The sequence below is a fragment of the Azolla caroliniana genome, unplaced genomic scaffold (genome assembly GCF_043228905.1).
Source record: "Azolla caroliniana isolate FFs.n. ecotype wild unplaced genomic scaffold, voAzoCaro1.0.p SCAF_3, whole genome shotgun sequence".
Lineage (NCBI taxonomy): Eukaryota > Viridiplantae > Streptophyta > Polypodiopsida > Salviniales > Salviniaceae > Azolla > Azolla caroliniana.
In genome coordinates this window covers 25514333-25530274 of record NW_028230438.1, presented here as the reverse complement: position 1 = coordinate 25530274, position 15942 = coordinate 25514333, and the positions used below count along the sequence as shown (strand labels likewise).

The following is a 15942-nucleotide window of genomic DNA, read 5'->3' as shown; positions in this document are numbered from 1 at the left end:
TACTAATAGTACATAGGGGTTGATGGCGTGGTGGTCTAGCTTGTAAATTTTAACCTCCATGTTATGGGTTAGAGACTCCATCATCATGAGCCATAAAACAAATAACACATGTCTATGTGAGAGATAATCACGTATCCTTAATGAAATTTTTTGGTATCGTTCATGAATTTTTTTGGAAACATTGAAAATAGGAAATATACGATTGACATTTGAAAGGCACAACAACTATGATCAAAGGCTTCCAAACCATCACATGGAATAAATATACGCTATAACGTATGAGATCATCAATGTTTACCATACGATTTAGATCGAACATAAGAACCAAACCAAACCAAGTTATAAGTTAATAAATGTTAAGAATAGTATATGTGCGAGTAAGCCAATAGCACAATATTGTTAGGATGGATTAAGATTTTGCTATTAAAAACTAATAAGGAGGCTATTGAAGATGACTTAACACCCAAATAACTTTTAGAAGAAAATGAAAATAGAAGGTTAATTTTCAAGCATTAGAAATTATAAAATAAAAGTTGGAGAATGTGTGTGTGCCTAAATGTGGAATTATAATGGGCCTTTCATGAGAATTATCACATCCTTGGTGGTAGAAGCACAATGCTTCCTTTTCTTATATATAGTTCTCTACTAGAGTAAAGTGGAGCCATAAAGTATTTATAATGGCCATATGAATGGCTTCTTACAAATACATTTTACAATATCAAAATCAATTGTTGAGATCATCTCACCATTCCCAAGTATATATCGACTGATCACATACATAATTAATGGAGGAACATCAAACAACTTGGCCTAAATGATGGCCAAATGAAATGGATGATACTCCAATCAAATCATCAAGAGAATGACGATAATATGTATTAAAAGAACACGCATGACACAGAGTTGATCCTAGTTTCTACATGTATATATATTTAATCCAATATTGTACAAACTAATTGATCAACCCAAAACATATCCTTGTATACTAGAATTATTATCATTTTCAGGTTCCAACATTGATCACTCCCCATGCAACTGGCTTGGTTGATATATATTTGGCAACATTAGATGAATAAAGGTACATGTGAAAATGTATAAAAGATTTGGGATGTGATAGAGCATATCATTACTTGAATGTGAACATGTCAAATATTATCTATTGAGAATCCTCACAATTGCAAACTTTGGCATATGTAGTTGTTAACCAAGAAGAACAATACAACATGGTACGAAAGAAAAAACATTTGTTCCTAACATACTATGATGTAATGTGATGTCTCAATATCTTTAGTAAATTCCAATGTATATCAACATTACAATGTGTACTTCTCAGATTTCGATTCCCATTTATTCAAGTACTGTATTGAGGAAAATTCAACCTTAATTGCATGCCGAGCATGAATATAAGCACCATTGCATAGAACACAAAGTACATGAGTCTATTATTAGTTAGAAATATGGTAACTTAATAGGAAATGTATCCTCACAAGAATGAAAGATTGGTCGGAATCTAGTAACGAACAAAATTACAGAGATGTTGATGTCAACGGAGAATCTATGTGGTGCATCAATTTCAGCACTATTTTTATAGATTCTCATGAGATCCAAAATAGATTGCCTTTATAATGGGCGTATAATAAGGATAAGTTGCGATACGCATATGCATTATATGAAATACAACCATCGGTTACTATGCCTCACTCTTAGAAAACAAATGATTGGCTTGTACTCTTTAGGATTAATGACGGGATATATAATGCTCGTAATTCAGAATGTAAAAGTTGAAGGGAATTATTGTCGGCTAAGGGGCTTACTATCATATGTGTGAGTGTGTGTGTATATATATATATATATATAATGCATTGGAGTGGCATGATGACTACATTAATATAAGTGCTTGTGTACTTCCGATAGGTGCTCTACTAGAGATAGACATGCAAAGAGAACTTATAGAGATCCTTTCGCAACATAGATCAAAGCTTTATGTGCAATCCTAGAGATATCTTGTTGCTATTTATTATCGTGAGGATCCAATTTCTATGTGTGATGTACGGCAACACATTAAGTTCAAGAATATCATGGAGACGAGTTAATACATATACACATGCTTTATAAACTCAAGTGATAAATGCAAAATAATGTGGAATGAAATGAATCAACTTTAACATGGACATGAAATAAGAATATGTCACTAACTTCGGTTTGTAGTCACTATGAGAACTTATAATTATGGCCAATATGATGGACACCATAGTCCAAGTTTAACATATCAAAATTGTTATTTTTTGTTTAATAAAGAGAGCTGAATTGTAGGGCAAAACTTATTGAAATTTGAAAAAGTAATGGAAGGATACAAATTTTGATTAACCCTTGTATAAGGTTTTGGATGTGAAATAGGGATCTCCGAATCATAAGATACTAATATTGCCGGAACATTGCCCATTGTAACAGTAAATGGCTTGACCATAACACAAAAGGAGCACATCTCAAGTGGTATTGGTAATGTTTTGTTTTTTTGGAGGGGATTCAATGTGGTGTGATTCTTATTAGTTCTTATTGCTATTGTGTTTCTACTACTAATATAAAAATTCTATGATAGTTTCTACAAGGTAACAAGAGATGTGAGGCCCTTTGTGTATGAGTGGTGCCTTATGATAATATATGTGATCATTAAAAAAATCTATTAAAAATGCCAAGTTCTTCTATGTTGTTAATATGGTAATCACCTAGGGGTTAAATAAATGGGCTAATAATATTGCATGGATATTTAATTAGTTATGGATCACTAATGGCCAGCTCTAGTAACCACACTACCATTTTAGGGAGTTAGCTTATATTAGTGTCAATAATAAGTAAGGATACTAGTAACATGTCGATGATAGATGATCGTTGGAGGATCATGGATCATTGTAATGCTACCAACCAAATATCTACTTTGCATTGGTCAATCATTTGTGGTATGGAGCATCACAATCAATATGATTGGCAACCAATCTTAGGATTGGTTGTGATACCCGATGTCACATTGATTGAGATTTGAAACTAGAGAATTCCAATGCCAATGCCTGCAATTTAAGTGACAATCCCATGATAAACAAATGCCATGGCTAGATATGAAAACTAGTGATCCAATGTGCATGTAGTGTATATATATATATATAGAACTAATGATGAGAGGCATCAAGCGTTGATGATCGAAGCGGGAGCTCGATGATGATCGCCATGACCGATGTTATGTACTCAACTCGGAAACGAAGAAATTCGTGGTGGGTATGCAATGATAATGATGAAGATCCATGGGATCGGATGGGATAGTGGCAGTTACGAAACAAGAGAAGAAGGTCTAGCACCTCGAGGGGGTGGTGATCAAGGGGATGGACACCATCATGGATGTCACGGCATCGTGGTGGTGACTAGAGATGGAGGAAAAGGGGCTAGTAGCTTGGGGGAGGCTGGCATTGCCGGATTTGGGCGGGTTGTCCATCATCAAGTGGGCGGCATCCATCATGAAGTCCCGATCGTCGTCCGATGACATGCTGTGCCGATGGTGATGGTGATGATATTGGTCGAGCAGCTCCGCCAAGTGTTGGTCATCCCCATCGAGCACATTGTCGTCGGCATCCCCTAGAGAATTCGTGCATGTTGTCGTGGTCGGGCTCATGTTCATCATGATCATCATGTGGTGGTGATGGACATGGTCATGATGGTGGTGATCATGATGATCATGGTCATGATGACATTGATCCTGGCCATGGTCATGATGACATTGATCATTATGATGATGATCATGGTCATGATGATCATGATCATGATCAAGATGATGATACTCATCCACATGATTGTGCAGAATATTGTATGGATTAGTAGCTCCTCCTCCTGCTGCCATAGCTACATTTGGGGGTCCTTTGTTCACGCAGCTCCACACCACAAGCTCAAGCCCATCAGGCGGCGACTCACTGCTGTGAATGTTATGATCCTCCTCCTCATCAGTTGAATTTGAATGGCTCGAATTGTTGTTGTTGTTGTAAGTCATATTATTATGATCCCGCCCATCATCATGCATAGCAGTCATCGTCATGGGGTCAATATGGATTCTCACCTTCTCATCATCATTATTAGAAATGGTAGTAGTAGTAGCAGCAGCAGCAGCAGCAGTTAATGAAGTGCTAATCATGTTATTAAGTGGCTTAATCATCATTTGGCTAGGAGGAGGATGATTCGGAATGGTATCATGACCATTCAACCAGGAATGATTAGATATACTGTTGAGGTGATTGTTAATTGCGTGATTAGTGGAGGGGTTAGTTAATTGGTGGTAATTTGGCGTTAATAATCTCTTGGTTGCGCTATAATTACTGTCTTGGATGCACGTGCTTGGCACGGAGACATGTGAATTAATGATTACTGTAGGATTATTATTAGCAGGTGCCACCGAATTACTGAGTGTTGTGGTGGTGATTGCCCTCGCGTGGCTGAGCGCAGTACTTATAGTAGTGTTATCATCATCATCATCATCATCATCATCCAGATCTTCGTCATCGCTATTACTAGTAGCATTATTTGTATCAGGTTTAGTATTGTAGGCATTGATCGTATGATTAGTAACATTACTGCTGTTACTGCGATTGCAGGTATGGTTAGGGGCCGATCCATTCATCAATTGCATGCGGAAATTAATGGCGTTGCTGTTGCTGGATGCTAGGGGTAGCGTGCCCGTATTATTAGCATTGATTGATGGCGCAAAAAGATGAAACGGACTAGGGTTAGCTTTAGGGTTAGGGTTAGGGCTAAAAGAATGAAGGCTGGAATTAGGGTTAAGGTGGAATATCGAATGAAGGTTACGATTAGGGCTAGGGTCCGGGTATGAGTTAGGGTTAGGGATGATAGGGTTAATGTGGAAGGAGTGAAAACTCGGATTAGGGTTAGGGTTTGCAGGGTTGAAGGTGTTGACATTCTTGATGTCGTGAAGCATCGATTGCATGGCCATGGCAGCGGCGGCGGCGGCCTGCCTTGGCTTCATCTTCCGGAAATGCGAGTGCCAGAAGTTCTTGATGTCACTGTCTGTCCTTCCCGGTAGATGGGCCGCAATCTTGGACCAACTGATGGAAAAGAAGAAGAGTTAATACCAATTAACATTAAATTACGGGTTATGATTGAGGAGGAAGATTAAGGCTGGGAAGGGCGAATTAATTAACGATGGTAATCATGGTGTTCCTTAATTCAGCGCTAATTACCATTAATCAGTGAGCTAACGAGGTTCGAACAAGACAATTAATAGTCTAGGGGATGTAAAAGTGCTAGGAGGGTTATAAATTAATATTATGGATATCACCATTGATGAATCTTCTGGAGCTGCAACACATGATGCGTCTGTTCATTGTGATTGTTAATCAATTACCTGTTGCCAAACACCTTCTGCAGATTGATGATGATCATCTTCTCCTCTGGGGACAGCTTCCCCCTCTTGAGATCAGGCCTCAGATAGTTGATCCATCTCAGCCTGCAGCTCTTTCCACATCTCTGCAGGCCTACACACACACAAACACAGAATCAAATAATCGGATTAATCACTTCAAATCATGATCTTAATCGCCGCCATGTTCATACTAATCATTATTAGTAAGAATCACCTCAACTATGCATATTAAGACGGGTACATCTAATTTTGGTATTAGCCCCTCCAATCTTGGCATTAGGAACCCTAAATCCCGAGTGCCAAGGGAGTGATGCAAATAGGCCGATGTTATATTCGGATTGATGCAGCTAATTACAAGAATAGGTACAGCTCATTGTACTGTGGTCACTGTAATGCTAATCACCGGCCAGCTAGATAGTAACTGTTGTGCAATTAGTGCTAATCAATCGCTTAGAGACTTACAGTAGCATGATTACATAAGTTGCAAGTGTGCTAATGACGGATTAATTACGAAGGGTAAAGCTTAATTAAGTACCTGTCTTCTTAGCCACTTCACTCCAATTGCCAAAGCCATGCTGAGAGACATATCTCTGGAGCTTCTCATCTTCATCTGGTGACCATAACCGCTTCCTCATTGTGTTGAGAACTAACTAACTGAAATTATTCACGAATCTGAATGATATGAGTAGGGGGGGTGATTAGTGGGTAATTAGTGGGGGATCATGTGTAATTTGTGTTGCTAATCAAGAGAAGGGAAGGGATTAAGTTGGAGTGGAGGGAGATTAGAGAGAAAAAAGGAGGAGGAGAAGAAAGGCACTATCTACTAATTAAGATCAGTTAATACAATAAATATAGAGAGAGTTTAGAGAAGAAGAAGAAGGAAGGAAGGAAGGAAGGAAGAGGAGGAGGTGTATATATATATATATATTTATACATAATGAGTTAACCTCCCCCCACCTCTCTTTTCATCACTATAATGAGTCATTAATTAAACACATAAAGACCATACAAATTGAACAAGAACATCAAAAAGTCCATACACATACATAGTGTGAGCCCATAGATTAGTCTTCTTAAACTTAGATATAATTGAAAGAGTGGTAGTAACTTTAGTAGTAGTAGTATTGGTGGTGGTGGTGGTGATCATGGTGTTAGAAGTGTAGTAAGAGCCTCCCCCCCACACACCCAACTTTAGAGATGATTCTTGTACTCATAATTCATCCCATTAATTACTCCCCTTACAACTTTCGTAGTAGCTCGCTAGGTGTGTAATCCGTCATCCCCCAACTGAGGCAGACATTTATTAGCGGTTCAAGCAAGTCTCTTGTCCACGAATGAAATGGTTCGCTTTCTTTATCGCCACATTTAGTCCTCAGTTCTTGGCTCCCTAGATAAGACTAGCTTATTATATTGTGATGTGGTCGCACTTGGTTTAGTCGCCATTCAAACTAGTACATGGCTCGAACATCACCATTCAACTCTACGGTTGTCCTATAAAATCATCATTCGTTCATGACGACTTGCTCAACCCCCACATGTGTACATGAGCTTCACCATCATGTGTTCTCGACAGTAAAAAAGGAAAATGGCACACACTTCTTGCAAAACTCCAGAGCAACGGGGTAAGACAATGCATCAAGTTGTAAACTTGCTTTAGACTAGTTGATTAATGAGGGGTCCATAGCAACTAAATGTGTGTGCTAGAAAGAAAATTTGAGGAACCTCCACAGCCAAGAACACGACTCTACTCAAGACAATGGTATAAGAATAGGCGACCTTCGTGACAATGCACTACCTTTCAATTACTTAGGCGGCTTGCTTCAAGATACATTCATTCCTTATAATATTGAATGTACACATATTTCACTTAAAGCATCATGGATATGGTTTCTTGGGATTATTTGCATCATATGACAATGGATCTAGTAGAGCGACATCACCTTGATCATATGATGATAGATGTAGTAAGGGTCATAATAGGACATTGTGGCTTACAACATCGACCTACAATCCAATGAAATGACACCACCAATGCAAAACTATGGTAGCCAATGTCAACGATGTTGGTAAGTGAACATGTTTCAATATTGGAGATGATTCTAGATTATTTTCACCTATGATCAACTTATGACATTTTTGAGTATTAAGTAAATAATGTGTTCAAGGCTAGACACTGCATTCCCAACAATCGAGTAATTATGGCCATGCAAATATCATAGAAAATGTTGCAATAACATAGTTGTGAATATTCATGTTCCTAAGGTAGGCTTGCATGTAGCGATGATAGCTTTGTCTTGCTAGGCAAACATGTTGAGTGTTGCACCCCAGATGGTGAAAGTAGCAATCAACTCATTTTAAAGCTATATCTCAAATATGAGATTGGGTAAGCATATAGGAAACCAAGCTAAGATCAATTTAGTACTTAATTTGGTGTTAAAGATTGTGATGACTTATAAAATGTAATGTGTTTAGAAGTCGAACACCATAAATGTAGGTTAGAGTATTGAGTATGTTAGACATGCAAACTTTTATGCATATTAGGCCTAATTAGTCAATGCACACACATGTATGATTGATAGTTTTAGTAACCTTGGTCAATATTATGCTCCAAAGTGTAGATGGTGTAGTTACTATTGCATAATGCATTATATAAATGAGTTATTGTTGTATATATCATCATCATTGACTATGTTTACTCAGTTTGTCGACCTTGTGTAACATTATGCGTCTCTTCATGATTGGTTGCTTAATGTTTACACCATGATATGAAAGTCAAACTTTCTAGGTTCAATTATTCCCAAAGGAACTTAGTCGATCCCAAATCAATGTATATGATTGATCCATGTCCGTATACATATGTATATATGTATGCCAACAACCTAATTATCTTCATAAGCTCATTTGTGTTGCATGTTTAACAAAAACCGGGTGTTATTACTATGTGCTTGTTCATGGGGCAATTCATGTTACCACTTGCTATAAAAGATACGTTAGGCCAATTGTTCTTGGTTGTCATATGTTGTATAAGACATGTACATTTTTCCTGTTCATCTTGTTGCAAACTATATTTGTGACGCAAATATAATCATTTTCATGTTTGTTTCTCTGCTTAACAATCACCAAACCCATCAAGGACTATGCAATAGTGGCACTATCAAAAAGAAATTGCCATTAAGTCCATGAAAAGAGACACAAACCAAAGTGTGATCACTCATGCATTGATATTGTTATATGCATCAACGAATTGGAGCAGCCATATTGGATACATATTTAAAGGAACCCCAATTATTCATCCTTGTAGGGTGATTCATAACAAATTACTCTTTGTACCACGTGATATCATATGGTAAAGTTCGCAAAACCACACTTGACGTTGACTAAGACCTTCAAGCAAGCATTTTTCGACACATATATTAGCAATATGTGGATTAACATACATTTACATAGACCATGCAAAGCCTTTTGGTTGTTGGCAAATATGGATGTTTACAATTCTATTGATAGCTCTGAAAGCATGACATGGAAATTGAATGTGATAAAATTATATGCTTTGACATCACAACTATTCATATCATAAAATGTGTAGCGATAGAACTTAGGGTGATAAAGCAAGAGATACAAACATCCAACTATATGGTAACATCCAAGAAGAGTTGGATTAGCCCACAATCACCAAGTTACCATCTAAAATGTTGTTGTACAATTGCATTCTCGTAACATATTAATCCAATGCTTCAATGTGTGGCATTAGTTTATCGATATCTACATATCATACTATAGTAGCAATTATCGAACTTGCGAGAGTTTCTCCACATCACGTGGAGATTCAAATTGGTCATCAACCAATCTCAATCTTTGATCGATACTGTGTGAAGTAGGGGTGAAGAATGAGGGGCACTATGTTTGTAGATACCATGCATATGAGGATATCCACGTAAATATGATAGTCAAGTACCTTATGGACCTTTCGGTCACAAAACATGGAGACTAGGGACCAATGTGGGCTTGATTTTGAAGGGATAATGTTGTAGTTTTATCATGGTAGAAGGGTATTGCTTGTCATTGTACTAAGATTTGTTTCATTGGGCCGAGTTTAACATTTTGCGTAAGTTACTAAAACTTTCTTTCTTTATTTTCTTTTGAGACTCTCTTTTAAGTTATGCCACAATGGTAAAATGCACTTTTAAGCTATATGGAGAGACCACAAGCTCGCTATATTTACAAGAATATGTGAAACTTGAGGTTGAATTTCTTATGTCAATGAAACAAAACCTTATTGACAAATTATATCATACGTGTTCTTGTTTCTCTCTTTTGGTACCCACGTATTCGTGGGTAGAATACAACTAGCTCAATTTTTCAAAATTCAATGCTCAGGATCTTTTGTCATATTGTATTTCTAGACTAATAATGTAATTCGATTCCTGGACATACAACTGCAATTACAATGGGAATAATGAAGAGTAATTGCAATTTGATTCCCTCTAGATAAGAATCATAGATACACTTGCACACGTGCATCTACCCCCTGGTTGTCGAATGCTCATTGTCATGTTCCTCATTACTTCCATAATAAAATTTATGTACAAAAAGTGTAAATGACCTTAGTATACCCCTCCCCTCTCTCCCCACACGTATGTTTAGAGGGCAAATTAATAATAGTAATTGGATATAAAGACATTTCATGGTAGCCGTATAGCTTTATCAAAGGATCAATTATCATGGGTTCAAATCCCTTTTCTGCTCTTCAATACACAATAAATAAATGTAGCATTTGCTTGCTTGTTTGCCATGCAATTCTTTTTTCCACCCTTGCAATTATTGGCAACTTTCTTCTCAATGTATGCCTTTAAATATGTCTCTTATTACACACACACACACATGTATTTGTATGTATATCCATAGACACATACACATACACATACACATACACATGCACATACACATACACATACACATACACATACACATACACATACACATGCACATACACATACACATACACATACACATACACATACACATACACATACACATACACATACACATACACATACACATATGAATATTCGTAGTTTTTGTAAAGTTATATTACATGGGGGAAACTCACAATGGCAATGGCGAAAACCAACCTATGCATAGATTCACTTATTTATAAATGTACATACCCTTATTTACTTGCTATTGACATTTATACATTTATTTCTTTATAAAGATCATGCCCACTTGACGGAGAAAATAACTTGGTGTGGCAGGTCATAAGTAAGAATTCGGTTTCTTTGCATTTCATCTTGAACCATCTCCCCCACCTACAAGTCTTTACATTCATCAAAACTTCCCTTCTTTTTCCTCCTTTAATTGTCCCCCTCACTAAAAGCAATTGCACATGCTTCTTCCTATCTCAGTCCAATATGTGCATACTAGGTTTGCTCAACCCTAGCCATTTCAAATGTCCCCATGTGGAATTGCTCTCACACTAATAATGGTGTTCACAAAACTTGGAGCCCTCTTTATCGGAATCAATGAGCCATGGGCTTTGTACATATTCAATAAGTAGTGGATTTCGTACACATTCAATAATCTCATGATGTTGCATGGTTGGGGTCCCAATATAGGCTCAAATCATCTCGGTGTACTAATATTCACATATACAATCATAAATAGAAGGTTAATAATCACTATGACAATTTCAGTAAAAAATCTAACTCATCATATTGTCGTCATCGTGCACAATGCTTGGGATTCTGCTTGAGTCTAACATGTTAGAGGTGCAAGTCGAAGGCTCCTTTGTCCTGTGCCTTTGAGCATTCCAGACCTAGAATTGTTTTCATATTGCTAGTCATATAAGTAAATTTAAGGCTTCTTTAATTAAGCCACTCAACATGGTATACATATCAAGTACCTTAACTCATGGCAAACCATAACGTAAGGTTTTGCTAGAAGTAACATGATCATATTTTGCATCAATATTGGATCCATCTTGAGATCATTGACATGGTTGTAAGCATAAATATTGTGCACACTTGCTAATTCCATGTTACTCTTTTATGACAATACTAATAATTAAGATCCATAAAGAACACAATGACAAAAGATTGAAACTAATCCAACACTTGGTTGTATCTAATCTCTCTCAACTAAATTGACATTATCATCAAAAACTTCACCTCTATTTGGTAGAATGATTGTAATACAAATGTGCATATGGAAGCATAATCTATTAAATGAATCATTTAAAATAATAGCACAAGGTATTTTTACATAACTAGCAATCGCAAAACATGTTTCATGTCTGGTCCACAAATTGGTCCAACATGTGTACTTGATACCATGAGCACATGTGTTCCAAGATTGTTCAAACTTATCTTAGTATTAAGTACAACGAACATCAGTTGTATGTAGGAGGAGGTAGAAGGATGACAACATTAACCTTACTAGGCCTAAGTCCAAAACATCATCTTACCAAAAGTCTATCTCTTGTATAAGGAAAAAAGGAAGATGCGACTTGGAACATACATAAAGTTTGGTTTGGGAAATGTTTAGTACATCGTAACATTGAGGGGGTTTTGGGGTCAATGCATGAACTAGGAACCTTGTAATTGATTTGTGCAATATAGTTGCATGCAAGTTCAATTGTGCTTTAGATGTTTGAGTAAAATGTCAATGTCACTTCTACATATTGGATGATTGGGTTTTGCATAGGTATGATCCTTTGATTTGTCCTCAACCTTATAGACCAAGCTAATGGGCCTATTTTCAACCTAATTCACTCTTTAATTATAAGATTATGCATATGAGGGCTAACGCCATGAACATTCTAGATACATGTGTAGGGTTAGATTAGATTCACAAAACAAATGTACGAGTAGTATATTGATGGTGTGGGTTATAACATTGGGTTGATGTTAGAGGAAAGTATTTACGAATATCCACATATTCACAAAGAAAGCCGAATGGCATGGGTTTGAACATTTTGGCTTCTACCAAAATGTGTGTCCCAAAGGGAATTGATTGACAACACTTTTTATGGAACCAACAATGAAACTACTTTTCCTTCTCTCCAATGGTTTGTTGTTGTGATGATACACTCCTTTCTACAAGAGAACTCATGTGAGTCTAATTGTACCGATTACTAAGATAATGATAAAGGTAATTTAAAACATCAATAGTACCGCAAGGACACATGCTGTTGTATATGAGGCACATGACCTCTTGCTTATGCACAGGATGGTGCTCCCTTCCATATAGTATGGACTAATGGCCTTAATTGGAGAGTATTCATTGTGTTTTACCTCTCTTCCTCTTATAACACTTTAAACTTGCCTTATTAGCTTAGTTTAAGGAGTATATCTTATAATCATATTCTTATGATACTTCAAAGTTTTCTCATAATGGTCCACGACACATTAGATCAAATTTATGATTAGGACAACATGACAAAAACAATTGTACACTCTCTTCAAAATCTCATACTTATTGTGGTCTACTTTGTTGAATTACACACTCATTGATCAAGTATTATTATGATTTTAGTTTACTTATACAAATTGAGATATTAGTTCTAGAATCATTGTGATCAACAATATAAGCATGTTTTCACACCAAATGATTGTGTAGAATATGTAATATGACTATTGTCAATGGATATTTTAAGTCAAACGAAAGAAAGGGACACTCAAGAATCTGCCGAGCACGCGGTTACCAAAGATTCAAAATTAATGATTATTACTAACTTTAAATTCACAAAAAATATCTATAATTCAAGAGGTCCTGCCCAAAACAATGTTCAACTCTAATGGTGTTAGAAATCGTGACAGTGTATGCTTCGTGTCATACCTATATGGTAATTGATAGGTGGTTACAATGTTTAGATCAATTCTCCCGTAAGGATCACATGGTCTTTATTGGCTTGATTCTCATAAAATTTCGGAAAAAGGTTTTTACATTCCATTGAATCAAACATTAAATTTATATTATAATAATATAGATATTTAAAAACCCCTCGAACTTCTTTTATGTGCCCATCATAAAGGCCAATGTAGAATTTAGGGCTAATGTTGCATAATAGAATCTCAATGTCATGTAATTTTACGTACGACGCATAAAGTCGAGATTGACTTATGAAAGCCTACAAGTGACTCAGTTGCATGTATTGAATGCGATGAATATTCATAAACTTTGTGTATAAGCCATTGGTACTATATAAATATTAAAATTATCCAACACATTCATGCAAAATCTAAGTTAATATTGTTCTTACACTTATCTTGCCACATTGTATTTTTATTAGTATGTTCCCACTTTCTCTATCGTATTCCTTTGCACCCCTTTTCCTCGGCATTGCATTGTACATTCATGGTGTTCCTCATTTATGATGGTTATGCATTAATGTTCTTCTCTCTACATGACAAAATTATTGGATAAATGTTGGAAATGAGATGTTACCAAATAGAACATCATGCAAGCATACATGGATGAAAGTTTATGTAGCTAATGCATTCAATGAGTTTAATAATAGTGTTGAACATGTTGGATCCATTCATGGCCATGTAACTCCTCAACAATTTCCTTTGTCAAGCTCTCCCTTTTTGTCTTTACTTCTCTCTAGAGCATTGTTTCTAGAGGAGAATCAAATAGATCAATCAATAGCATTCTATTTGTGTGCACATTATTAATCTACTCTACATTTAGAGGCACCCTCAAATACTTTGGCAAAATTGGATACAATTGCATGATCAATTGGGAAACAAGTTATTAATAGTGATTAATAGATTTGGGTTTGAGATGTTTTGGTTTCTCACGAACGATGTTTTATTTAGTACCACTATGTTTTCAAATGGGTTCATGGTTAAATATTCATGTTAATTCTTTATTGTACTTTCAAAGAGATTTGTGATTTCAATAGGGTTTTAAGTTAAATATTGACATTAATTCTTCATGCTTTCCAAGAGGTTTGAGGTTAAATACCGAGTTTAGTGCTTAGATGCACTATCACAATCCATCAAATTGGGGTATTGTCATAAAATTTACCGCATAATATTAGGATTTCTTAGAGGCACAAGTACACACCAACAATTCCTGCATCAAAAGCAATTTTACTGTACCTACAAAAAAATTGCATATCTTAATTCAAGCATGATATTGCTTGATGTCTCTGCAAAACATATACAATGAACCCTTTCACAAACCCACAGATATTTATGACTAGTATTTCTATAGATCATCCACATTTAATATCATATACTAACCTCCTCTACATAGTTATTTATAAATATGGGCTTTGTACTTCTGGGTTCACTAACACTCACTGTATCTCCAACTAAGAGACTCATATGAGGGTCTACACAGTGCACACAACATACCTGTTTAGGGTTTTTTGAAATAAATGGAAGATTCCAATTTGTTTCAAACTACCAAGCTCACTATTTAGGGATTTATCAAGGTTTACAATTGTAGGGTTTAGCGCTTTGGGTATTGGGTCTACGGTGAACTTCTTATCCTCATGTCAAATGTGAGCATAAAAATAGTCACATGGGATATTTTCTACTGCCCACCTCACCCAATGCATGGCTTGATGGCTACCACATCACCAGAATACCATTGAGGATATAAACCTCTTGGGCCTTGAATTCATGATCTTGAAGAGGTAAAGCTGGCTGGATGACATGACTATTCCAACCACATTTTATCACACAAAGCTTTGGGCCATTGTGTAGTTTCCACACCTACATACTTTAATTAAGTTAAATTTTGCAATTGTAAGAGAGAAAAAACAAAAAAGTTTTAAGGAGACATTATCAATGAAGCTTATATTTGTCACCTCAACAACTCCCCAGCGAGGTGCATGTATAACCAGACATAATGCAATGGGTTGTTTTTGCATTCTTTTGATAACATGAGAAATTGGAGTAGAGTAATTATTATTATCCGTAGGAGCATCTAAGAAGCAGCAAACAGCATCGCGGTAACCCTAGTATAATAGTGTGAACTTTGTAAAATAAACCTGTAAAGAAAGGATCCAATTTTGCAAAAGTTCCATAGTCTTATGACAATGAATGTTTGCGTCTCTATGAGGACACGTCCAAATGAGTCAGTTAACAAAGCTAAATGGCCCCAATGTGACACTGACATTCTCTCCCCTCTCCTCAACCCATCTTTCAATAAAGTCACAAGAGATGCTAGAGATTGAAGAGCAACACAATAAGACATACTATAGATATGCTATGCAAATTCTTCAAAATACCCCTCCTGTTTTGGATATTTAAATTAATACCCATACCAGCCATCACTCGTTGAACATGCACCTCGTTGGTCATTGGTCGTGTTTTAAAACGGAGGTTTGTTGCAATAAATATCCAAAAATGTAGGGGTGTTTTGGTGTTCTTCTCAACTTCAATATCCCCTCATATGTTTACATCTCCCAAACTCTTGCATCTCCGACTTCCAGAGGTTGATTCTCTTCACTGGAATCTTGCCAAAAGAACTTCACAAACATTATAATATAAATTTAGACAAAGCCATGGGGA

The 15942-nt window shown here is 36.3% G+C and overlaps 1 protein-coding gene across 1 annotated transcript; it reads right to left on the bottom strand.

Annotated features, from left to right (window-relative positions):
• Nucleotides 1-2303: 2303 nt before the first annotated feature.
• LOC147866857 (uncharacterized) lies at nt 2304-6257 on the bottom strand. The gene is made up of 4 exons (XM_087317364.1): nt 5952-6257; nt 5399-5528; nt 4483-5099; nt 2304-4443 (listed from the first exon to the last, which is right to left on the bottom strand). The coding sequence occupies exons 1-4, from the start codon at nt 6049-6051 to the stop codon at nt 3344-3346; spliced, it is 1947 nt and encodes a 648-aa protein (XP_087173490.1). The 5' UTR covers nt 6052-6257; the 3' UTR covers nt 2304-3343.
• Between the last annotated feature and the right edge of the window lie 9685 nt (nt 6258-15942).